General features: G+C 44.4%; 1 protein-coding gene across 2 annotated transcripts in view; it reads left to right on the forward strand.

Annotated features, from left to right (window-relative positions):
• kaznb (kazrin, periplakin interacting protein b) overlaps positions 1 to 27637 on the forward strand; it is a 90350-nt gene that overhangs the window by 32389 nt on the left and 30324 nt on the right. For both annotated transcript variants that reach the window (XM_071895210.2, XM_078283786.1), the window contains exon 3: positions 4570 to 4777. In XM_071895210.2, coding sequence (XP_071751311.2) covers positions 4570 to 4777 — 208 coding nt within the window. The remainder of the gene's footprint in view (positions 1 to 4569; positions 4778 to 27637) is intronic.

Raw genomic sequence — 27637 nt, forward strand, 5'->3', positions numbered from 1 at the left:
AATCCCATATCAAAGCCACCTTGCTGCTGTGGGAAACTGTTATATTTGATCCGACTGAGAAAGGCCAGCTATATCTTAAGTGTCTTGTTTGTCAGTAGTGTTGGCAACAGAAAACAAGAGGTAATGGCACAGTGAACACTTGTTTTGTAACTTTGATAAGGGCCCTCTCACTCAGGCTTTTCTCCTCATCCTTTTCACTCAACACTTTTCTCTGGTTCTCCTCACACACACACACACACACACACACATACGCACCTACATACTCGCATACACTCACAGCACACCGATGGTGAAATGGACAAAAGCAAAAACTCAAATGTCGTGCCAATTAACCTGCCACCAAGTGGAGAGTCAAAGCTCTTGTATTTCTGTTGTTGGCAGACATTGTGTACTGAGAGCCTTTTTTTTTCCAACATAAAATGTCTTGAAGCATGCTGTGGTGTTTCAGTCCCCGGCAAACTGTGCACTTTCATTTATCTTTCAGAGATTCAGAAGCTGTTAGCTATCAAAGTGGAGGCACACTTGCTGAAGTCTACACGTTGTATTGTGTTACTCTGTATCTAACATCAATCAGTTCTAACCTCAACAGCCATGATGCTAGCAGCTTGGAATATAAGTGCATCTCCCAGAAAGGACACGTGTCTGTTGAGTTTTCGTCATTCTGAGTGCCAAGTAGAGAGGCTTGGTATTACTCGACCATGGATTGAAATCAGAATATAAAAGTATCTGTTGCACACATGATCTTTTTGTTTCTTGTAAGGGTGATCTCATTCATGTGAAGCTACATCTCTTCTCAAAGAATATGAAAGAGAAGAGTTATGCGATATTGTGGCATGAGCTGGAAATTGGACCGATGCAAAGTGCAGTAAATGGAAGGGCACCGTTTTATGCCTCCCTTCAGCCAAATCATATTTCTTGGAGTAAAGTCATGACATGATTATAGTGTCAGGGTAAGTTAGCGGTTAAAAAGACTGTCCCCTAACTGGAAGGTCTCGTTTAGTCCCAGGAACAGTCGTATGTCTTTAGGCAAGACTTTGAGGCCGTACCTGCTCTCTTGTTCATGGAGCATCAGATAAATCTCTAAAATTAAAACGTGTTCTGTTTCCAAATGCAGACATTTGCTGCATGCTAAAAAAATATTTACTTAAAATTGTATTTATTTTAATTTTACTCATTCAAACAAAATAAGCTCTGAAAAACACATTATCCTGTGTTTAATTTTTTTTTCAATTACTGTAGATGCACCAAAAAAACTGTCTCAAATTAATTTGATCACATATACTCCCTTGTCCCATTTGTAATTAGGCTTTCCTTCAATCCACCTGCAAACACCAACTTGGTTGTACCACATTTCTTGGTTCCAAACGCAATCAGCTCCATCAGAAGTGTCTCCTCTCACCAAACGGCCCCCTCAAATCTCTGACAGGATGTGATAGCCTTATCCCCAGAGTGTGTGCCGCTGTGAAACAGGATTTAGCGAGGCAGCTGTCTGAACAGACACACGTGGGAAGAGTCCTTGACCGACGCATTGCTGAGATCTGACAGTCAAGTGTTCCCTCGCACCCCGATGGATCTTCTGCTCTCACATAATCACCCATGGGAATTATTCCGTAACACATGGTTGCTGATCTCTGGCTGGCTCAAGGATGCATGTTACTCAGATGCACAGTCATAAATACTTACATGACTCTGATCAGGATGACATAACACAAGGGATGTACATTCGTTCTAGGTATCTTTCTTCTCTATATTTTTCTTCTATTTTCCACCCCAGCCACTCTTATTCACACACATACCCATGCCTGCCACTACACACTGATACACACTCACTGAGAGACTTTATGGCCCTTGTTCTCATAGTATTTGATGGACATTAGGATGTGTAGTTTAGTGGGGGGGGGGGGGGGGGAATTTCACCCAGTTCCCTGATATAAGGCCTGTATAAATAGTTGACCAGGGCATTATATCACATCGCTATTGGGAAAAATGGAAAGCATTCCAGTGTGTGGAGGATTAGTCGATATTCAATTAACCCAGGCAGACAGTCATGGTGACTGTTTATCAATACCTCTTTTTAACTGCACACCCTCGGCACACTTAATTAAACTTCCCATTAATAGCACCAAACAAGTGAGCAAACAAACAGCGCAAACACTCAGCCAAGTTTGGAAAGTGAGCCAAATCCATGGAAGCACTGGTGGGTGAACTGGTTATCTAAGGGACTCAACCAAGTTCCCTCACTTTTCTAATGTCTGCCATGGCTACACAGTCTCTCAGCCTGGTTGCAGAGACAGAGGGGGACTTTGTGTGTTTCGGACATACCACAATTATGCATTCTCAAAGTATTTGTGTGGTTATTGATGTGTATCTGGGACACGGGCTGACCCTTGACCCTAAAATCATTCATTTCCTTGCATTCCACAGCTCAGTGTATGAAAGCCCTGCCCCACAGAGCTCAAAGCAGACAGTGGTTGTGGTTTCATATGAAATAAGCCTCAACTGTCACGTTGTTTATGAGGACCAGTCGCGTTGGAATAACAGGACCCTTCTGTGCTCCTAAACCAGAAAAGACCCTCTGCCATGTGCCCCAGCCTGTTTATAGCCCATTCTTGATTTGTCCATTACTAATCAGGGACAAATCAGGGCCAGTGCGCTAATCAGGGACAGTGAAGTGACTGTTGAGGCTGCGATAGTGATCTCTCTGCCATGTGAGATGATAAAATGCCAGAGGTTTTGTAAGTATTTTCTAGTAACTCATTGGACATTGGAGAAAGACACACTGTAGGAAGAGAGAGAGAGAGAGAGAGAGAGAGAGAGAGAGGGAGGGTAGAAACAGAGATAAAGGAGGGAGAAACAGAAGCAGTGGGATGCAGAGAGAGGAGTGCTGCTGTGATCCCCTCCCTCTCCGTGCTGCCTACAGTGTCGTAGTACAGGAGCCGATGAGTTGAGGTTGGCTAGTTGTAATGCTCTCCCCGAGGCCACGCTAATGGGCCCTGTCTGATAGACACAGAGACATGATCTGCAGCACCTGATTGGACTTCATCGCAAAGCAGCGTGTGGTGATCGAACCGCAAGTGGGACTTCACTGCGAAACTGTGACCTAACCGGTGCCGCGTCTCATCTCAGTCGTCAGTCTCGCCTTGTCTTTGTTTGTCTCTCTCTCTGCCATTGTGTGAATACCAATGAGCATTGAGCTGTTATCACCCAACCCTGGGATGACAGCATCTGAGTGATGTATCATTCATCTGCCTCACTTTCCTCCCAGAGACGTGTCTTCTTACTTGGAAAATGAAATGTCAAATGCAGATTCGAGGCTGTGATGGTTCAGCAGTATACACAATTGTTTTAAGTGAAGATGAACTGTCTAACCGTATTTCAAACCTTTTGTGTGTGGGGGAATTTTTCGGCGATACAGATAAGAATTGATGGCAGAGTGAGTGTTTGTTTGTTGGGCTTTAAGACAAGCTGAAATATAATCCTTCCAACTGCTTTTGATCAAAGAAGTAAGCTCTACTATGTTTTTGCCAAAGCTCAATTGTAATTCTCCTGGCCTCTCCTCTTTGTGTTTAGCCCATTAGAGGGCTGTGCCTCTGTCCTCCGCTAAGTTTGCTCTCAGAGTTGAAATGTTTTCCCCTCGGGCGCCTTGAGCCAGCCCCCTTTCCTTTCCACCGATGTGGGGGTGAGCTTTCCCAGGACAAAGAGATGAATATATTATGGAATGAAAAAGAGGGGGTGGGTGCGACAAAAAGACAGCGGGTGTGCGAGTGAGAGGGAGAAAGGGAGAGTGGGAGCGGGAGTGAAAAGATATAGAGCACTTGACAAGTGCTTGTCAAAGGGTCCAACACTGCTGCCAAGTTCTGAGAGCGGGGACATGGAGAGGGGAAGACGTGGAGGGAAACAAGCTGCACTTTTCCCCTGTTACAGGCAGGATCGCTAACTCATTACAGTCTCCATAGGGTGTGGGATACACAATGCACTCTGTCGTTAGAGAGTTCCAGGAGAGCCGCTCACTCTAACTCCATCCCCCCTCTCCCCTGGTCCTCCAGCACATGGTACAGTCCATTTAAAAGGGTGCATGTCATCTCTGTGTGTGCTGGGTCCTCTCTGAGAGCAGCTGCTCACAGCACATTCTCCTCGGCAGGAGCACTCACTTTCTCCTCCGCCTGCTGGGCTGCATCTCTTTTTCCCTCTGTCTTTTTTTTCTTTCTTCTGCTCTCTCTCCCTCTCTTGCGCTCTCTCTCTGTCTCTTTCTCCCGCGCTCACTCTCTTTCTTCTTTGCCCTTCCGCACACACATGCTCTCTCTGACTGTGTAGTGGTTGGCCACACAGACATCATTCTTTATGCAGTAACAGGTAGACACCATCTCTGTACTGAGAAGCGGAGAGGAGAAGAGGGACCGGCGGCTTGGCTTTTTTTTTTTTTTTTTTTATGTACGAAGTAAACTGTGAGAGAAGAGGAGCAGGAGGAGGAGGAGGAGAAGAGGGGGAGAGGAGGAGGAAAGGGTCTTAGCTTCGTCCCCCTAATGCTCCACTTGACACCATGCTGCTCTGTGTGGATTTGGTCCTCAGGGAAAAATCCTTAAAATGATGGAAGACAACAAACAGCTGGCACAGAGGATTGATGGGGCCATCCAGTCTGCCAGTCAGGAAGTGACCAACCTCCGCTCTGAGCTCTCTGCCACCAGCCGCAGACTGGCAGAGCTGGGCGCCAGCAGCCCCCCCGCCTTTGAGAACCACCACCAGCACAACCACCACGATGACAGCCTCCACTACCGGGGTGAGTGTCACAGCACGTGCGTGTGTGTGTGTGTGTGTGTGTGTGTGTGTGTGTGCACGTTATGTCCCCCTCTCTCTAAATGGGTGTGAGTGCATATGTGAGAGTGAGAACACGAACATGTGTGAATGTTTTGACATCAACAGTGGGAAGTATTCAGGGAATGTGTAGTGGATTGACTAATATCATTCCACCGTCCCTCCGCGGACTTATTTTCCCCAAACTCAACACCAGAATGACCGTGGAGAGGGAGAATGGAAGGAAAGAGAAGAGAGAGAGACAGAGAGTGTGTTGTTATTAGGAGGGAGGGGTTAGGGTTAGAGAGCGTGGGCCAGAGCCGGTCCGGGTTTGGTTTCCCAGGCAGCAGCTGGGCTCCTCTGAGGCTGCACTCCCTCTGGCTCTGGCTCCGTTTCTCCGCTCTCCCCGGCTCTGGCAAGGAGTCTCAGTCTGTTTCAGGCCCAGGAGCCATGCGCCAACATCTCTGACGGGAGCTGGCGACACCATGGCACCTTCTCCTGGCTGGCAGAGAGATGTGGTGAATGTGGAATGAGCTCAAAACAGAAGTTTTGAAGGCACTGCTCACTGTGGCTCATTAGCTCAAATAATTTGTTAACAGTAACAGAATGTGCACATCACTTGATACCAGGTGCTTGGCTTGAAAACGACATGAAAAATGAAATAGTCCCCGCACTCTGAAATGCTCTAACACACCGTTTATTATAACAGCTTTTCGGGCTCGCATTTCAGCGTGCGGGCTCCAATTAATTTTTCAAATAATTTGTTCAAGTCTTGAGTTCTGGTTTCATGTCAGGAATCATGCGCTTTCTAATATCCTGTAGTGCTGTGGCTAATAAACGCCATTAATTATAAATGTTGTTTTATATTTAATTGTTGCAGGCCTAATGGCGCTGCTTTGCAATCTACATCTTTGTAGCAGCCATTTTATGTTTGTTTTGTGTTTGTGTAAGATGATGGGCTGTGTCTAATTAAACTCCTTTACCAAAGAGTCTGGGAAGCTATTTTTATGTAGCTGACATCTTGGAGTCATTAATGAGGAGTTTTGTTTCGCTCTGATTGGAACAACAATGGTGGGCTGAGTGCTGATCTTGTTTGCCTATGTCACTTCCCCTGACGACTGAACTAGACACCAGATACCACTTTTTGCAGTCAAATTATTTCAAATTATTCACCAATCAATTAGTCATGACATTCAAGTCTTCGGTAGAATACAGCTGGATGAAATGATAGATCAGTCTTTCCTTGATACACCTCCATGTAAAGGGGGTCTAGCTTGCTGAGCTGTGAAGAAAGACCCCGTATTGCAGGTCTGTGGCCTCGGGGTGTTTGTGCTCTCTGTTTGACTGGTAGTTTAGAAGCCTGGGGGTATGGAGATTATGCCCTACTGAGCAGCTTGGTGTCAGTGTCCATTAAATGGCTCCCTGTGTTAGGCATATGGAGGTCAGCAGCAGGTGATTTCTGTTATCCGCTGCTGGCCCTCAGGGCTTAGGACTGGTCCATGTGAAAATGTATCTTGGAGTCTTTGAGCTATAGGCTGACACTCCTTGGCCTGCACAACTGGTGAAGTAGCTCCAGTGTTTGAAGAGGTGAGTTATAGTAGGTGTGTTAGCATCCCCAGTGTTAGTGTGTAGTTGTCAGGAATGGAAGAACTGGGCTGCAGTGAGCCACTTGTGTGTGCAGTTTGCCCTCTCTCTCTCTCTCTCTCTCTCCCTCCCTCTCTCTCTCTTTCTCTCTCTGTTCCTCTCTCTCTCTCTCTCTCTCTTTCTCTGTAACTTTCTCTCTCTCTCTGTCCCTCTCTCTCTCTCTCTGTCTCTCTCTCTCTCTCCCTCTCTCTTTCTCTCTCTGTTCCTCTCTCTCTCTCTGTAACTTTCTCTCTCTCTCTCTCCCTCTCTCTCTCTCTCTCTCTCTCTCTCTCTCTCTCTCTCTCTCGCTCTTCCTCTTCGTTCCTGCAGTGTTAACAGGCAGCCTGACATTCCCACATTCCAGAATGTCAGGGTAGTGATGTCATACTTCCTGTTCCCAGAGGCGAGGCCAACAGTCAGGTGACTGCAGTTATGAGGGGCTGATCAGACCAAGCAGAGTCAGACAGAGGCCTCCACCTCCCCTCTTTCTTCATAGCCCAAACTGGCAAGCTAACACAGGCAAACCCTCACGTTGCCTGTGCAAAGAGGGATGAGCTTATACCTAAGCTTTAAGAGGACTCCACCAACCACTTAGCTTAAGGATGTTTTTTTTAAGATGAAGTTTAAGATGATTCCTCTGCGAGATCTCTCGGGTTAGGCAGTTTAGTGTGTGATGAGCCAGCGTCAGCGTCCAGTGGCTTAGGGAGATTAAGCGTTCTTTAGGTGTGTATCCCTCTCCAGGCCAGGCTGTTTGTTAGTCTATTTGTTGGCTCTGCCCACGGCTGGATCAAAGCTGCTGCGCAGACAAGGTTTGTTAGTATGCATGACCTGGCTCCCCCTAAATATATTATACTGAGCCAAAATGCCAGAATTTTACTGTTTCACCTCCCCATGGAACTTCAGTAACATCACTGACAGATGTCCAACAAGGCTATAAAATTATACTTCAGTCTACTGTTCCAATTGCCCTTGGAATCAGACCTTCTTATTGAACCAATGACAAGGAATATGAGATTAAACCACGTCTTGCAGGCCATCACCCCCCAAACTTTCAGTCTCAATACTCAGGATTAGCTTCAGTATCATTTTGCATTAAAATCAAGTTTGTTTTTGTGCGTTACGTCTGTGTGCATATCCCTGTTTAAAAGATATTTGTATTATATGTCTTATCTACGTATCTACAGTACAGCAGAGTCAATGGCAAGGTCTAGGGCTGACTGTTACAAATGACCTGCCTCCTTTTATTCAAGTCGTTGACACTAATGTATTCATCGCCAGGGTGATGACAACCCTTTATTATTGGTTCCTACTCTTAATCTATCACATTGATGTCCAGTTTCTGTTTAACATTCCTAAACGGTGCTGATGTTTCAGCGTCAATCGACTACATTGCTGTCACGCCTAATGTCCATCTGGCTGGAGAGAGAAAAAAAAAAAAAGATTGGGTGTAAAATATCCACCTCATCTGAGGGAAGAGATTCAGTTGCAGTATGAAAACATTTTGTCCCCTAAAATCGATGTGAGGTAAGCCTATTACATTATTTATACTCGTGGTTGATCAGTGCCCTGCAGTCAGTCGGTGAGAAAGTACTCATCACAGACTCATGGGAATCTGCCAATACTACTCCATAAACCTTTCTAAAACACCATCATAAAGCAGTCGTTAGTTACTCATACAGCAAGGGAAGTGTGAATAACTCCTGGCTGCTTCAGACACAGAGAAAATTGTTCTCCCTTCATGTTGAGTGTTGGATGGGTTGTATATGTATTGCCCCATTTTTCACCTGTCACAGCGTCTGAGTCTGTTACAGTCAAGGTAAAATAAGGGGCTCAAGGTTAGCACCATTATTGCTACAATTGAGACATGGCAGGATACTGGGCTGTATTCAGGAATAGAGGAGGATGATACAGCTGCAACCTTTAAAGACATCCTCAAAACGGCACTGTACAGCGTGCTGTAAAACACTGATTAAGTATTCTCCTGAAAGAATGGCTGATTATATTTTCCCCATAGAGGAGACGCTGAAGCCGGCTGCACTGCTCTCACTGCTGCAGTGTAATTGTGGGGAAGAATCCTCTCCCCATCTGGCCTGAGTTTGTCGGAGGCCCCGGGTCTCTCATTACTTCATGGTGCACATGAGCAGGGCTGGGAACGGAGCACCAAACTACAGGGGTAAAATCCCACCCACTCTCTCTCCCTCTCTCTCTCCAGGGACCACCCGCCTTCCTGTTCACTGTCCACATGCAGAGAAAGTATGCAATGTGCTTTAACCCTCCCCTGTATCCACCACCACCACCACCCCAATCCCCCCCTACCCCCCTCCCCATATTCCCTGCCTGGCCTCCCCCAGCCACGCCCTGTCTGTGGTCAATGCAGCGTGAGAGGAACTGTGTCCAAACAATAGCCAGAGAGAGGCAGCCCCTCACTCCCCGACCATTACTCCCTCTCTCTGTCTCTCTCTCTCTCTTTTGCTCTCTCCCTCTCTTCCTCACTAGACTTCCTCCAGTGAAAGAGCTAATCATCGCATAGCAGGGACTCCTGGGGTTCCAATACTAGATGAAAATAGAGGCACCAGGAGTGTGTGTGTGTGTTTGTGTGTGTGTGTGTGTGTGGGGGGGGGGGGGGGGGGGGGGGGGGCTGCTCTCACTTGAGGAGAAGATGTAGACTCCAGTGATGCTGCCATAGACAGAGACACTGATCTTACAGTCAGAGCTACAGCACTCATTGTCCTCTAATATGATGGAAAACTAATGGCCTTCAGTGCTCTCTTACGCAACATTTCATAAATTGGTAATTTATGCAAAGGCATTTTATTGCATTACTTTCCTGGAACACAGATGAGATTAGATGTAGATTATTACAGAAAATGAAATCATTATATTGGATATATTATTAGATTTGATACAAACTGAAGAGTTCAATGTCTTTATTTGTCCAACTTCAGCTTTCAGTGTATCTGCACTTAAATAGCTGAACATGATTTAGAGGTACTTACTGGCACATTGGCAACCTTTGCTCTACAGTGGTTGGTAATGGCTTTAAATAAATTATGACTGTGGTTATTTGTTATGATTTGTAATGGAATGCAGGCCCAGTAATGAACTGACAGAGCCACATAGGCTGTCAGTGGGAACAGTAGCCCCATGGACTTTGACTTGTGAGAGAGTTTCCACTCCTCAGTTTGGCTGCCCGGGGTGCAGGGAGGAGCTGGGCGCATGTCCACTTTCATGTCCATACAGGGGCAGGGGGAGCCGGGCTGCATTGTTTCAATCACTCCCAAATCTTTCCAAGTTCGTGGTTCACCAGGAGGGCATTGTGGCATGCTGTTGATTTCGTGTCGAAGCATCGGTTCAGGGTCAGAGTTGACAGATGATGGCTGACCTCAGCGTGTCTTAGGTCTTATGGCAGAGGAGAGGGAAGCCAGCTGGGGATGGCGGTCCTTCAGCCGGGTACCAGATGGCCCTGGCGCCATCGGCGTGCAGCCGCTGACATGAACTGCCACCTAAGAGAGAACGAGCCAGCAGCCAGGCAGGTATACAGGCGGACAGGCAGTGGAGCAGAACCAGAAAAGGGGAACGGCAAGCGAGATGCCAGCGCTGAGACGGGGTACATCGCGAACAGACATTTCTCTACACTTAAATTCTCCAGCTTACCTTTAACTGAATTAAACTTCACGGAGCAAGTCGGTGAAAGCCAATTCAAGGAGAACTGAGGGAGTGCTTTAACCGTGACATTAACCTTTTAATTGCTTTCCATTATAACACTCGCTCTCTGTGATGATAATATTCATATCAGTGAGGCTGATATGTCTTGGTATGCTAATTAGATTCATGAAAGCCAAAGAGGATGTTTAACTGTTTCCTTCCCACTAGCTTATAACATTCTTTGTTTCCCAAATGATTTTTGATGATGATGGCAATTAATTCTGACTTGCTGGGTCTAGGGCATGGCTTGGGTTAAGAGGGGGGAGGGGGGGGTGACTGATGAGGAGATTCCTTGCCGATTTCGCTCCCTCTTACAGCACTTTTCTCCCCCATTTCCTTCACATGGGCCCCTCAAGCAGCAACTGTGCATTTCCTTTTTTCACCAGCAAAAAAATTGACTTTCATACAGGAAATGAGACTATAAGCATCCTTTGTGTCCTCTCCATGTCTTCACTGGGAATCTGGTGTCTATCACCCCCATATGTCAGTATGTATATGAGTAGAGAGTAGAGAGTCCATGTTATGGATTGAGTGAAATACCACTTCCTGGTTGTATTTTATAGACCTATAGGATGTGTCATCCTCAGCATGTGTATCTGGAGAGGATCAGGCTGTCCAGCAGGATGGGGCAACTTGCAAGTAATCTAGCTCACTGTCAAGGGTTTCCTTGACTCTGCTATGTTGCTGCATGTTTGAGATAGTCAAAGACACCGTGGGCTGGGACAAAGCTATGCCTGAGGTCCGACAGCTGACGATAACACAGGTGTCTTAGCCCAAGCCTGACTTAACAAACACTCATGAGATGAGACGGATGGGAGGACGTGTCCCCATTAATGACACATACTCCCATGTGTGAACAGGAATCACTGCATATCTGCTCCGAGATAAGACATGAGTTTTGACAGTGTGCTTAGCGTACTCCTCCCTAGTGGGGTGTTGCAAGGCCACTGCCTGGGTGCAGTGGTACCCGCCTCGCAACAGGAAGCCCAGATAATGATCTGACTTTAAGAATCCAACTCCCTCGTCTCCCCCGTGCCTCAGCTCCACACATCTATCCCTGAGTTTTCACCTTAAATCATCCAAATCTCTGTTGAGTCCAAACTTCAAACAATTGTAACTCTCAGAAAGAGACGGGGAGAGAGAGACAGACAGAGAGAGACACTGAGAGAGAGACAGAGAGAGAGAGGAAGCCTGGTTGCCTTCACAACAGTCTCAGCTCATCCTATTAAAATGCCTCATTGCTTTGGCAGCGGAGACTTTTTTTTTATTGCTGCTGGTACATATTGTTGCCTTGGCTGCAGTTTAAATCCATTCTCAGAAGAGAAAGGACTAGGCATGAAGGAAAATGAGTTTTGAGGAAGTGCAGAGCCCCCCTGTATCCAGCAGACACAAAGCGTGACATTCCAACAGAGCAGAGGATAAGCAGAACACTTCACCGCTTTTCCAACTCATCTGGCTCACGCAGGCCTCTCACAAGATTGATGGGCTGAAGACATCGTGAACATCAGGGCGAATGTTGTCGACTTTTAGACAGTCAAACAGATAGACACGCGCACAGACCCACGCATATCATTCAGTCTACAATTAACTTGAACTATGGCCTGAAGCCTGAGTCATGTCTCAGGATATGCAGGCGGACTGTAGCTCAAACTTTCACACAGATCCTCCACTGACATCAATTTACCAAAGCCGGAGTTACTCACACATGTCAAGTCGAGGCATCGGCTTAAATGCGTGCTGATTCGCGCTGCAGCCTTCATGTCATCACATAAAACTCTGTCAGAATTACACACGTCTGCCGATGGCATCCTGGTGGGCAGTCATGGTTGATTGTCCATGTTGCAGCTCCATACTTCTCCTCCCAGACTGCAACAGATGGCTCACACCGCAACACACCTCATTGTTTACCTTTTGGTGGCATTCCACCGAGCTCCACCGCTCAGGCTGTTTCCAATTACTCCAAAATAAATCAAATCAATGTTTAAATTCATCATTGGGGAGAACATGGATTTCACAAATGAGATTACAGAGTCCTGACAAGGCACACCATTAAAGTTTGAAAGGATCTGACTAAACTTTATCTGGTTCTGTCTGGAATAAAGGTACTTGTTGTGAAGTCTAGCAAAAACAGTCACTTAATTTAAATCACTCTTAAAAACACTTTCATAAACTTGACTCTACCTAATTGTCTTCATTTTATTTAATATCTTTTAGCATATTTCTGTTTTACTGACTTGATTTATTTATCATGTTCCTTTTTGTGTGAAACACTTTGTAACTCTTGGAAAAGAACATTGAAAATACACAAAATGATATTTTGATGTTTCTGTTGATGCATCATTATCAACTCCCCAGGCCCCCCTGAAATTTCGACATCAAGCATGTGAGTGGGTTCCATCACTAAATTATTTTTGGTCCGCAGCCTGAAGGCATTAGTGTTGAAAGCATGCCTCTCTGTTTTCTCCTGCTGAGGAGGTTCTACACAAATATTTATCAGGTCACCAATTACTGTAGCCTGCGTGGACTGTATATATATACACACACACACACACACACACACACACACAAATACACACACATGCACATACAGTGTCTCTTTCGAGAAGGCTGTGTATATGCATTCCAGTGATTTTTTTTTATTGTTTGTAATAAGCTGAATCTCTCCTCAAACCAGATGTGTTCAAACAATATCCCAGGAGGCCAAGCTTACATGTATTGTTAGAGGCATGTTTGTGCATCTTTATTTTAGAAGAACCATTTCCAAGAGGCATCTATATTACCAGGCCTCTGAGAGTTTCTCACAGAGAGCTGGCAACCAGATCAATGATCAGAGAGATTGTTTTTTTTCCCAACAACATCTATTTTCAACCTCAAATCTGAGAAATATCTTTGACTGCATACCTCATGTTCAGCCCCAATATTTATTGATTTATCTCACCCAACGTTCTTTTTTAAAAATTAGGATACATCTGCATACTTGACAAAAAAAAAAAGGCACCAAAAACAAATCTGCTAATCTATTTTATATCTAGTAATTGCCTTACTTACATACTTAATTTCTATCTAGGCTAATGGGAACTGTAGGCCAATGTGCAAATGGACTATAAAGCCTGTGCAAATAACACTGTTCCTGGGCTACTCAATGAAATTACCATGGGCCATTTGCATCATGAATTATGCAAATTGCAGTAAAAATAAGAATTAAACAATCAGCAGTCTCTTTTGCTTTACAGTTTCTGGTACCTGTTATGACTGATAGGGTAAACCTAAAAAAAATAGTAAGCCGTGTTAATATTCCTAGCAGGCTGTTGTTGTGCTGGACTCATCCTTTGAATCAGCATCATTTGAATTTCATGTGTAGAGATAAAACAATTTAATCTCTATGGTTCCACGCTGCAGTGATTCATGCATTTGCTTCATTGATTCAATTGGCATCTCAATTTATGATCTGATGGCTATTCTCAAACTTGATGTTTTGATCAAAAGTTTCTATTCTGTTTCATTTATTATTTAACAATCATTAATACGGTCATTGTCATCTGAGAATAACTTTGTTGTGTCAGCAGTAAAGATGGACTTCACAAATAGCACTTTGTTTGACACTAACATTGTCGTCATATTACCAGACCCGAAGCATTACACTGTATATTCAGACCAATACAGTTTAAACACTTTAAGCACTGATGCCTGTTGGCTTTCTGACCTTTCTCCCTGCTATCGCTGCTTCAAGATCTGAGGCTGCATTGCTTTTTTTAACTACTCATGACATCATATTTTCTGACTTCATGCACACCCAATACTCTAATTTCTGCACTGTACACTCAACACGCCAAGTCTGTCTGCCATTTTAAACAGATTGTCATAAGCCCTCATTCATGCCTGACCACACCCAACATTTGTGCCTGAACTGAGACTGTCCTCCTACAAATCCCTCCTCCCTCTATTCCCTCCTCTGTCGTCGGCTATTATTCCGGGGGCCCGCTCTCTGCGAGAGCCACATTGGCCCTCTCGTAGTTGGGATGACAGCTCCAACGATTGGGCGCAAGTGATGGAATCTTCCACCCTGGCAACTGAACAATGAATTCCATTCAACATGGCCACCATTGCTTGGAGTTGTGTGGTTTTCGGGGGGTTTCAAACTGAAGGGTTTCCCACAAACTCCCCTAATTAACCACGGCCAGAGACTCAGCTACTCTCTCTGTCCTGGAATGTGCTCCCAAACCCCCAAGTATGCCTCTGTTCCATCCCCGCTGAAAACTCTCCTTATTTCCAACTGCGCACCAGAGACATTAATGAGAATGAAACTCTAAAGCGTTCCATTTCACCAAATTACGCAGCTCCATTCCACAGTACCATCGAATCCATCTGCTTTGGAGGGATAGAAGATACCTGCCGTACCTGTGTGTCTTTCTGAGTAGAGCTTACCTGTGCTGGCAGTATGATAAATTCCTCCGTGGCTATTGTTGTGTGTCAGCTGAGACAGGCTCTATTACTTTCCCTTTATAAGGTTAATCTGTGCCACGGGGCTGCAGAATGTCTACTCCATTGTCAAAGGACCGGTCCCCATGAGAGGAGTCGGGTGTGTGTAATTTACTGTCCATGATGGCTCCGTGAGGTCCTGGAGCAAAGACAAGACAAGAAGAGCTGAGGAGAGACAAGGGGATAAATATTGCTGGATAAGAGAGGAAGTGACGAGGAGAGGAGAGGAGAGGAGAGAGCGGACCCGGACCCGACTACATTAATAGACCCTGTGTGCTGCTGGATTGATTTTGAGGCCAGTCCATAAAGCACACTGCTTCAGCACTGTGCTAACAGTGGCATCATTATGGTGTTATTAGTGCAGAGGGGGTGGTCTGGCAGAGAGCGGAGGCTGGCAGGGCCGTGGGAGTAATTTACAGGTGTGTTAAACACACCTGCTGTTCTGGAGCGGGAGCGAGAGAGAGAAAGAGAAAGAGACAAGGCCTTTTGTGGCAGAAGTGGTTGCACCACTTCTGTCACTCTGCTGTTAGCCAATTAGCTGTAAAGGGGACCCATACAAATGGTGTGAGTCTCTCTTTTTCTCTTTCTCACACTTTCATCTCCTGCATACCTGTGCTGTCTTTGCTCTGACATGAGTTCCGGTCTATAGACGCACGTATAACTGTCTGGATTCCCCCTATTGAAAAACTGAGTAGCTCTCACAAATGTGACTTAACCAGGAGTGAAAGAGAACCAAGCTCACACAGGTGTCAAAAATATACCTTCAATGCCCGAGAGGGGAAAGCCAAGTTCACACTTTATAACAAGAAAAATGATGTGAGCCACTTTTCTTATGAGAGTATAACAGTGTTAGAAATCCCTGGTGGTTCACATCTCATGGCTTCAGTGTGAAGTTTATAGTTGAGCAAGATAGTGAAATTGAATCAGACCAAATAAACAGAAAAAGCAGACCTAAACATCCTTACCTGTGGGCCCAACGGGATCCTCTGTAGGTTCTCTGCTTTGTTGAAGGGCCTCATTTGGCTACTGCAGCTGGAGTGAATTAGAGGCCTTGGTATTCATTGTCAAGCTTAAGTGACCACTAATTCCAGTTAATCGATGCAGTTCTCCTTATTAGCTGTGTTTGTGACCTTTCAACAAGTCAACGCAAGCCCAGTGAGGATTTAAATGGTTTTAGTACCTGCACACACTGTGCTGCCTTTATGAATAAATGAAAAGGTATGCAGGTACCTGGAGCGAGAGAGCTGCACAGCAATTTATTTGGGGCTGCTTTCAGTTCATAGAACTGCAGCTACAGCAATATGTAATGCATAGTCTTCTTCTTAAACTGAAATGATCATAAGGTTCCCCTTTAAATGTGAAAAGGCTGTTCCCTTCTGCAGAGGTGGAAAGTAACTAAGTACATTTACTCAAGTACTGTACTTAAGTACAGTTTTGAGGTAGTGGCACTTTACTTGAGTATTTCCATTTTGTGAGACTTTATACTTTTATTCCACTGCATTTCAGAGGGAAATATTGTACTTTTTACTCCACTACATTCATCTGATGGCTGTAGTTACTAGTTACTTTACAGAATAAGGCTTTACATGCAAAACATACAATAAGCTCATAAAATATGTTGCATTAATAGAGTTTAAACTACCCTAAACTAAAAGTATATGGAGTAGTTAGACCTAGCCCCACCTGGACCACATGAAACATTAAAATACTTCTTACAGGTTAATGCATCAATAATTTAAAACTGTGAATGGGACAATTCTTCAGAGTGACTTCTGCTGCTGCACTGGACTGTCTCTGCCTAAAGCTTGTTCTCCCCACTTCCAGTACAATCAAGGGGGGAATTCCAACCATCTCAGCGCTGAGTCAAAGTGCACTCTCCGAAATTACAGCTCATTTCACAGAGGTTTATGGTTACATGGTTCGTAGGGTGTTTTGCAAGAGGGAATGTGGGAATCTGGATCGTTCCAAATATGTCATCCATCTTACACTGATAAATTGTTTAGACAGCTTAAGCGAGTTCATACACACATTCCACAAGCATGTGACATGGGTTCAGTTCTTGTACCCCAACATCTGAGTGTTCTCTTTTGTATTGTTCTGTGTGCCGATGGAAATGGGAAATTTTGAGAGGCAATTTTCGAGAAGCTTTGTCAGTGTGTGTGTGTGTGTGTGTGTGCATTTGTATATGTTTGTATGTGGTGTGTCTGCATTGATTTGATTAGACGCTGGAATGCATTGCCGTATTTCTAAGTCTCATGAGTTAATGTGTAACCCACTCTTTTATTTTGCCTGTCTTTTTTGACTGTAACATAAATTGTAACAAACATGTCCACAACTGATTTATAATCATTTACAGGCACATATGCTGTTTGCTGTGTGCCTTTTGATGGGAAAATATTTTTGGCTGGTGCCTACATTTCCTGTACTACTGGGGAAAGAGAGGCAGAAAGAGCACTAGTAAAAAAAAAAAACCCAAAAACTAGAAAGACAAAGATGCAGACAGAATGATATTAAAGGGTAAAGGTTTGAGTCTTTCAACAGACCAGTGAGCTGAAATGTGGAGAGCAGCAGCGCGCTGCAGCTCCATTGTGAAGGACAGGTAATGAGTGTGTGGTAATATACCTCCAGACCTTAATTGGTTTGAATGAGCAGGCTGGAGAGGCTCCTCCATCAGGCTGCGGATGAGTAGACTGTCAGGTGACGGGGCGTGGAGAGAGAACTAATTGGTTCTCTCCTCCAGACGCCGCTCCTGTCTTTCCTCATGTCTCTGACAGAAACCTTGGCTATGTGGTTGGCTGAGTGGATAGCTAGAGACCTGTAGCCTTAATGTTTAGATCCATGTCTGTTTGTTTAGAAACCGTGCGCACATCCAGAAACCAGGCCTGACCCACCGCTAACCTTAACAGTATGCTCAAATGTCACCCATCAGTAGAGACTTAGACCTATGTATTTATACCTGTATTATATATACACAAATATATCTCTGTGAACAATATGTTGGCACACACAGTATGTTAATTTGTCTGATTTCTGCAGTTGTACAGCGCTGGTTAAGATGCAGCATGATGATGTCATTAGATTTTTCCAGCAAGGGTGTGAGATACTGGCTGAGAGGCTCGCAGGACGGGAGTCTGAAGTGGTTGTTAAAATGCTTACCGTGATTCCAAGAGAGTCTTATCATCACGTTCAAGTGTGCTCTTGGTATTAGAGGAACAGAAGACACTGCTGCTGCCACACTGTATGTTACAAGTGGAGTGGATACAATCCTTTAATGCCGCTGATATGAAAGGATTACACCAAGATTGTCTCGGGCCTTACATATGTCTCTGTGTCACCATCAGGTATTAGCTTTCTAATACAGTCTATTTCAGCTGTCTGATTACACAACTGCAGGGTGAAGGTCCCGGCTTAGGACGGGCCGTGAGCCAGCGGTGTGTGTCTTTGGCCTATACAGGACTGTCCCATCTGCCATACTGTACTTTGACCCCTGGATGGGGGTTGTGGGGAGCTGTAGGGGGATTTGGCCAGACCAGTAGGGGGTGGGCAAGGCCAGCGAAGGGTGGGACAGGGTAAGCTGGTCCCAGGATGATAATGAGAATGGGTGGGGGATGGAAAATGATGGGAGGGAGTGGAGAGATTCGTATGGTAATCTGCATCCCATCCCTCATCTGGGATCACCAGGGCTGTAAGCGGATGCTACAGCAACAGCGAGAAGAGTAAAGAGTGAAAGAGAAAGGGTGAAGGAGGAAGGACAGACATGGATTTTTCCTTTGTGTGGAGGGCTGAGAGGATGCTGCGACCCAGCTGTATTCCATGGGAGCTGGATGGCAGGGAGATGAATGGAGGTAAAGCAGCAACACACTCCTCTTTTCGTACCAGGGTCAGAAATGAATGGACAGCAGTGCTGCGATGCTCAAAATGCAGGTTGCACCAGCTGCTATCAAGGCTTATCCACCTCTGACCTCTGCAAGTGTCGTTCATCTGCAGTGCAGTAACTTTTGATTTATGAGGCTGCATTTTTACAGTCTTGTAATAAGATATGCGTGGATATGCACATACCATGCTATCATTTAACCTTGTGATCAGCAATATGTGGACATCTGATAGCGAAGGCCTCTGTTTCATTCTCAGGGAAAGTTACGCCTGTGTGTGTGTGTGTGTGTGTGTGTGTACTCTTTGTGCTTGTTTGTGTGTGTGTACTCAGTGTGTGTGCGTGTGTGCGTGTGTGCATGCGCGAATGCACATGATTGGGTTGTACATTTCAGATTAATTATGTTTGTGTCACAGAGGGCCACAGACACATGATAGAAACAGGAAGTGGATGAGTATGACTCATGCAGTTCTGCTCGGGGGACTGAAACACCAGTCTGACTAAATGAATGAGGAGTCTGTTTGAGGCCACGGTTTCTTTTTTACCCCTTTTCACTGTGGATTCAACAGCTTTTATACAAAGATGAAGGGTATCTCCTGTAATAGAATCCTGATCCAATCCAGCAATTGGCTTAATTTATACTGTATGAACCATTTAAATATCTGTCAGTTCTATCATGCTGTTGCACAGAATAATCATCTTGCTAAATCGGTGTCTTTTATTCTCATTTGGTGGCTTTGCCATTCTCTGACATTCTAAAGCACTAAATTAGCCTATTTTCCTCCAATCCGTTGATCTAAAGGCAGCCGGCTGGTCTGACATTTCTAGGCCAGGATCAGGTATGCAGATGAAAGCTGGTTAAATTAGGAAAGGACAACCACCGACCGGTTTGGTTATTTCAGAGGACCTAGGTGTTGGAACGACCTGCCTGAGGAGCTCAGGCAGAATCAGTATTATGTTTTTAAATCATTTCTTAAAACTTATCTTTGATAAGATTTATTTTTATGTGATGTCTTTTATCCTATTATCCTGCTGCTGTATTGTTTTTACCCTCTGTATTTACCTTTTTATCTTGTGGTGCCTACTTGTTTTTTTCTTACTTTATTTTACAAGTATGATGCCTGCCCTTATTTAACTGTTAAAGCACTTTGTAAACTCTGTTTTAAAAAGTACTATATAAATAAAGTTATTCTGATTATGACTACTACTACTACTACTATAGGAATTGTGAGTTTTTTGGCAAACTCAATTTATGACAATCAATATCAATAGCTGTATCAAGGTTGGTTACTACAGAACTGAACTACAGTGGTATCCATTGTAAAATTAAATTGGTATTCTGTAACACAAAACTCTCAGCCAGCTTGTTACCAGACTATCCCTTGTAAATCTTGACAAATGGAAAGAGAGCAAAATTAATTATTCAAACAATTCATCTTAAGGATGTAACAAAAATGCAATAGTAGTTCAGCAAGCGTGCAATAAAAAGTGTCATTTCTACACTGGTCACATTTGTACCGTATGTTGAATAGCATTTTTTTTTTACCGTCCTTGTTAAAGTTAAAAGACTAAATGTGATTCTGGCGGGGGGCGGGGGAGAGAGTTGTGAAAGCTTCAGTTTTGTGATCAAGGCAACGATGGAGAGCCGAGTCTGATTGTATAGTTTAATGAGAGTTGGGAGATGTGTGTGGTGACCGTGAGGTTTTTGAACAGGACTTCTGAGAGTTCTGGCTTTTAATACCTCACATCAATCGTTTGTTGGCTTCCCTACTCATCAGTCATGCTGTATTATTCAGAGGCTCCACTTTCTCTGTCACTCTTTAACATTTTCTTTAGAGAGAGGATTAAAGTTTAAGCCTAAAGTTGCCCATGCAACTGTTACTTAGCAACCCTGGTAGGACGGTATGCTAAGGAGCAACAGAGGAAGTGAAGTTCCTTCCAGTTGCTCATTTTTAAAGGTCCCATATTATAGAAAACAGGATTTTCCTTGCCTCTTTGATTATAAAGAAGTTAGATGTGCTATCTAAACATTCAAGTATAGTACCAAGTATCAAAACTGCTTCCTCCAGGGGAAACGGCCGCTACTCAGCAAGCTGCCAACTAAATCCACACCATCCATATTAGAAAAGCGAGCCTCTAAACGAACTGTTTGAACTTCCGTAACGTCACAAAGGTTCGCTCATTATCATTTTTGTAAGAAAAAATAGGTTAACAAAGTGTTTTTTTCATAGTAGTTGAGCGGTTGCCATTGTTTTTTTACCGGAGAATTTTCCCTACCTGCAGCTGCCGGCACTGTGGTGTCTCACATTTCAATCTTGAAACGGTTAGCCAATCAGAACATGGGTCATTAATATTAATGAGCTGTAAAGGCACAGCAACAAAAACAGCCTGCTCTTGGTAAGGCTCAGAGAGATGCTGGAAAATGGACGTGTAAAAATGAATTGAGAGTGTTTTTGGTACATGACACCACACAAACAGTTTTTAATGGACCTCAATACATACAATTAAACACTGGAAAGTGTAGAATATGGGACCTTTAAGTTGCTAGTTGTTCACTCTGAGAGAAAGCCTGCAGTATTTGTTTTGGTTACAAGACAGTGTTTATATTAAAGTGAGATTGGATAAAGTGACATCAGAATCTAATGGTAAAACAACCTCTGATGGTAATTATTAATTCTGAATTAAGTCTGACGAGTGTGACATAAAAGAGCTTTTCCCCAACATATTACGGGATTTGAAGATAACTGGTCGGCTGCATTAGTAATCCTTATCTTAAATATGTTCCATTAGGTTTAGACTGCAGCAACATAATCATGACAGTTTGAGAAAAATACAATTGACTGGTGATGAGACAGAGGCAGCACTGACCCATAAAATCACATTTCTGATTTCAGTTAGATATCGTGAGTTATGCTCTTCCTTAAGGCAGTTCAGACACATTTTCCTGTCTGTGAATTCTAAAGGAGTCTTCCGCTCCACACAAGAGTAAGCATGCTTTTCCCCAGACATATCTCTCACAGTAACTTTTATGGTAAATTGATCTCTAGTGTTGAAATAGTAGCTTCCTTGGGCTCTTCAAAGTGAAAAATGGTCTTTATATGAGGTGGGCCAGATGCTCAGAAGTGTCTTGGGAGGTCTGCTTACAGAAATCTGCTTCGAATAGGAAACAAAACGATGCCTCAAGAATAAGAGCTGACTGCCTGTTAATTAACCAGACAACGCTGTGGAGGAAGAGTGAACCGCTGAAGGTCTCCAGTCAACCCAACCCCGTCCCTCGAGAGTGGACTGCTTCAGGGAGACACAGGAGCAGAAAACCCTGTTGTTTCCATGTTTCTGTTCTGACGACAACATATTCTCAGGAACCCAGAGACTCTGCAGAACCATGGTGGATATTCTGCAGCGGTGGGATTGAGCAAAAATGCTGGTGCAATGATGGCTTGTGACGAATGTTGCGTTAAATCTTTGTGGTGCTATAGCGTTGAAAGGTGATGTTCAGATTCTTCCTTTTCCCCTAGACTTTCTCACTTTCCCACTGTGCTGTTCGGGTATATTTAAGTGTTCCTGACTTCATGGTTCTCCATTACGGGCTGCCCTGCAGGGCGCCAGCAGTATGCATCTCAGAGCCTCTCTGCTCTTATTACTGCAGTTACTCTCCTGGGAGGAAGCCTCAGCAGATCGAAGGAATGGTGATCAGTGACGCAGAACCAACCGGGGAGAGATGGGGTGGGGAGGGCATTAAAGAGGGAGAGAGAAACAGACAGAGAGAGGGAGAGAGAGAGAGAGAGAGAGAGAGAGAATCTGACACTGCAGAAGTTACAGTACGGGGACAGGAGAGGAATCCTAATAATCAGGAGGAAAAAAAAATCCTGTGAGAAAGAGAAGTAGATGAGTTGAGGGATGCTGGGGTTTTAAAACTTGGAGGAGAGGTTGATGGATGAAGGGGGGTGCAGGGAGAGAGGGCAGTGAGGGAGAAGAGAGGCTGTTGTAAATGGAGAAGCTGCACCATGGCGATGTGGGTGCCATAGGAAAGGCTGGGCTGCTAAAGAGTGTATACACTGGCACACAGAGAGAGCCTGCTTCACCCTCGGCACTCTCAACTCCTATAATGAGATGAGATCAATCACTCAGCAGGCCACTAAGCCAGTGGGCTATTGTCTGCACTTTCGATATATCACACAAAGGTCAGCTTCCCGGACAGGTGGAGGTGCTTTTTGGACTGTTGCCTACTTACCCTTCTGCCTATGCATTACAGCGTACAGCAGGATTATAGGAAAGCAATCAGGCGTACGTCTGGGGAGTGAGGATGAGGAGAATAACCTTTTATAAACTGACATACCACTGTGTATGACATCAGGGTAATGATGAAACACCACGTGTAATATTGCAGAACTCCTAAGCATGTTTTTTTCCCTTCTACTGTATCCGCAGTTGAGGAGTTTCATTCGGAAGTAAGCTAGACTCATACTCATAAGATTATTGATAGCACAAAATTATGATAACTTTTTAAATAAAAATAAATATAATATGTATCTTAAATCCTTGGTTGAGAAACTGATGACATTCTTGCAAACCATATTCTCCATATTTTAGAGATATTGAATAATGAAATTCAAGTGATGTTTTTTTGGGGTGGATTTATAGTGTTTTGGAATAGAAGTCTTCAACAGCAGCTTGCATCAGGCTGTTGTCCTGACAGCTGCTGAGGAAGTTGTTGTTGACTTCCATTCAGACATAGCTTCATCACACAAGACTACTTGCAACTCGGACATAAAGGTTTCACATGGAATTATTTCGATTTTCACATTTTAATCTCTCACAAGTGACCTATACTGGATCTGCAAATTGCATCCGTCCTAAACAAGCTCCACAACCTTGACTAAAGAGACAGTGTTCCCACGTCGAGGTCATCATTATAAATAACCGAATGTTAATAGCAGGCATGGAAATTTGCAGTAATTGGCATGTGGGAGATGTGTACAGTAACGAGCTGAGCAACCCAGTCTGTGGTGTGTGTGTGTGTGTGTACGTGTGCGTGAAGCACTGTGGGTAATCGAGGGTCTTGACAGCCCAAGTCTCTAAAACCTAGCTGAGATGCTAATTAGCACTGCCACTGCCATCCCACTAATTACAGCCTGTTGTAGAGTTAGGCTGCAGCTCTGACAGAGAGGGTGGTGAGACACTGTGTGGATGCTAAACTCCGCCGAAACACTCCGCTCCCTGATGTGGGAAGAGTGGAGCAAGTGGTCAACTCCCTTCTGGAGAACGGGCCCGCTCCGAGACATTAGTCATTCTGAGCTGTGCATACTGCTGAGCGAAGAGCTGATTCAGGCTCTTATAGAACCGTAAAGTCTTGCGAGAAGAAGGCAATGACCTTAAAGGCTTTAGCATCTATATTGTAACACTAGCTGCGAGCAGAAGTCATGATTTCGATAGCTTAACTGGGTCATTTTTCATTTGCTGAATTTTTCACCATTACTGTAAAACTCACAACCACAATGGGTAATTTATCACCTTACCAGAGGGATATAATTCTGTTTGATATATTTCTCCCTCCAAGGATAAGAGAATGACTTTACTATTTGTATTGTATTTCACACTCATACGTCCCTTTCCTATCAAAGCTTATCACATAATTCTAGCGCAGCAACATGAGTAATGACCAGTGGGATCGCACTGGGTGTGAATGCTCCTGCATTAATCTCGGTGTTTCTCGGGCCTCTTTCCTGCTCTGACCAGGTCCCACTTATTGCAATGAGCCTCACCACCAATACTACACTGATTGACAGCAACGGCATATGGCGCTCAACCCTTCCCACATCCCGAGCCGCCAAAATACACATGCAATTGGTAAACAGAGATGATGTAGTCACTCTGTGCATTGAGTATTGATCCTGGATATATGTTGCACTCATTTACCTCAGTGTATCAGACACAGCAGCCCATTAGGACTAGGTAGTGGACCGGCGAGAGCCTGGAGGCATGTCGTGTCCCAGCCGGCAGACCAGCCTTCACTCTGACACGTTGATATGGATCTCACACTCAGCCTCTGTCACTCACTCAAAATACAGCGCTCTGTTCAGTAAACCAGCACTTCTCAACCTTTTTGATGCATGACCCCCAAGGACAAAGATATGTGTATTCATGACCCCCTGTTGTTGGTAGAAACATGTAGGATGGTAAGCTTTGATGGTGCAAGATGGTGAGATTTTATTTGTTTGATTTTCAAGCAGTTTTGCTGCTTGAAAATCTGCTTGAAAATCAAATTCATTATTTCACAAGAAAAGGACATCAGTCACAAAGATTGCAAACCTGGTAGTAAATTTGAATGTTAGAATGTTTTTTCACATATCCTGCCTGAGGGGTCCCGATCCCCAGTTTGAGAATCATTGCAGCAAAGAACAAATTTTGACTAACAGCTCAACACAGACTTGTGTTGTTGGTTCCCAGAGAGCAGAGGAGCATTTATAGTAAGTGGCTTTTGTCTTATCATGCCTGATACTAGGTAAAATGCCATAAGAAGTGCCGTGGAGGACCAGCGGTACAGCGTGGCTTGTGTTTTCTCCCTGCCTTTATCCTGCAATTAGCAACTGTAATAGACAGTGATGACGACTGTCAGGCAGGCAAGCGCTATTGATAAGAACGAACTCTGTAAGACACCTTACAATACAATAGCATCTTTTAAAATCAATAAAGCATATTGCCATCTGGTTTGAGTGTTATTTCTGCCCCTGCTGAGATGTAATCGCCAGGTATGAGCTAAGCTTTGCTGTATTGAGTTGTTGTACATTGCTGGTGATATTTGATTCTGTTTGAAGAGGCTGTGCTGGCTGTAGAGCTGACAGTGCTGGTTCCTGCGTGGGTGATTCCCATCCTACCATCAGTAGCTGGCTTGTCGAGGCCCGGTGAGCATGCCAGTCTTAGTTCTATTATTCACACCTTTACCCAGCTGCTCACTTGGTCAGCACTTCAAACTATGCCTCACACACTACTATAACTATTGTAGCGGCTCCAATAGAAAATCTCTGTTACACCCACCACTGACTCCAAGGCTGTGTTACTATGTTGTATTATTCAGCTTGCTGAGTAGCGGCCGTTTCCCCTGGAGGAAGCAGCTCAGCTGTCCCACTGGTGCCCTTCAGTCATTCATTATAGTGTTGTTTTTGTAGCGGTTATTCTCCTTTCCTAGCGAATGCTTCTTTTCCTCGCTAACCAACCATTAATTCACTTCTGGATGTTAAGAGTAGTGTGAAATGCATTCCCAAGAATCACTTCTCATGCAAGGTGTGTGTGATCTCGTTCAGCCAAGGTGTTCCTCCATGTGCGCTGTAGCTATGCTATGAGTGCTAGTTTCAGAAGCATAGCTAAGTCCTCCCAACACTTTGCAACCAAGAAACTCCAGCTCACTCCCTCTCTGTCTGTCTGTCTGTCTGTCTGTCTGTCTGTCTGTCTGTCTGTCTGTCTGTCTGTCTCTCTCTCTCTCTGTCTGTCTGTCTGTCTCTCTGTCTGCCTGTCTCTCTCTCTGTCTCTCTGTCTGTCTCTCTGTCTGTCTCTCTCTGGCCGGGTCCTTTCTGCTCAGGGCAGATGATATCCGGTCAGTTCTCTGTCCCAGTCCAGCTGTCCAGAGAGGAGGGGTCCCTTATGGAAGCGGTGGGGTTTAGAGGCAGCTGGGATGGGCGTGGCAGGACTGGCATGCGTGACAAGGACTCTAATCAATTCGCAGGCCTAGGGGACAGAGGTCAGCAAAACATCTCACATTTTCCAAATGTCCCTGCACACTTTGAGAATATTAAAGAGCCAAGCCACTCCTGATGCTGCCATCATCACATCTTTTACCATGTGCAGGAAAGTCCTTGGCACAAGGAGCTGGAGGAATTTTTTAGTTGTGTCAGTGCTGGATTTCTTCCAGGCAGATTTTCCTGCTTAATCTTCACTTTAAATCCGCCCTCATCTTGCTTTCCCGGTCCGGCAAAGCCTTCGGGTCATGGTGATGAGGGACCAGCCCAGCTGTGACCCACAGTAACCAGATGAGCCACAGTGTGTGCATGTGCGTGCGTGTGTGTGTGTGTGTGTGCGTGTGTGTGCGTGTGTGTGTGTGTAAGAAAGAAAGAGAGAGAGAGTCTGTGTGTGTTTGTGTACATATTCAATGTTCAATGCACATGCATATATGTACATTTTTTATGTCCACTGGACTTCACTATTTGCCATTCAGTGAGTCATAAAAGGCAATTGCAGCTTTTATGACACTTCAGGGATTACATATAATTAACTTCATCTACTGCTTCTTTAATTCATTGCCTTTCACTTATATTAAGGTCAATCTGGTTTTCACATGGCAACACAGTAGTGCAATGTTCTTTGCATTGTGTTTTGTGTTATGCTAATATAAAAAGGTCTCTCTCTGTGCACATTTTGCCCCGGAGAGCTGTGGTTATCATTACTGTCTCAACACCAAACCTAGTCGCCCATCCGAAGGAAAAAAACATAGTATTGAATGTGTTTTCCTCCTTCCACCATGCCTATGTCAGTCACAAGCTAATGCAGCCGAACCTCAAGCTCATGATAGTCCTCTTCAAAGAGGCTGTGTTGGATTATCTAGTGTACGACTGACAGTAGATAATCCCACCCATCACAGGGAAGCATTCATCATCTAGGCCATAATGGATTCCAGATTTTTCACTGGTTCAGCTACAGTGATAATGGCTACAAATGTTTGATGGATTGTCCTACATCTATAAGGTAGCCAGTGTTGAGGATGATCAGATTTTTTTTATCGCTCCCCCCAGATTGCTTATCGTTAAGCTCTACCCCCTTCCCTCCTCAGTTTGGCAGGTCAGCTCCACTGTGATTATTCACTGGCCATCATCGTACCAGTCAGCGTGGAATGATGCCTAACTGGACGGGTCTCTAGTTGACTTAATATTTGCCATCAGCTCAAATCACCTTGTCACATCATTATAGACTTGTTTTCCTGATGGTATTGTTATGAATAATAAATGGAGGTAGTTTCCGCTCTCTTGAGTACTTTAGCTGTTTTGGTTGCAGCATAAAGACAGTGCTTTGGTTAATCACAGGGTTCAGCCCTGCCATGCTGACATTGTTTTGAGCAGGTGTGACGGGCCACGGATGTGATACTGAATTAGTGATACAAAAGACATTCATTCAGAACTG

This window comes from Centroberyx gerrardi, chromosome 5 (assembly GCF_048128805.1).
Source record: "Centroberyx gerrardi isolate f3 chromosome 5, fCenGer3.hap1.cur.20231027, whole genome shotgun sequence".
Lineage (NCBI taxonomy): Eukaryota > Metazoa > Chordata > Actinopteri > Beryciformes > Berycidae > Centroberyx > Centroberyx gerrardi.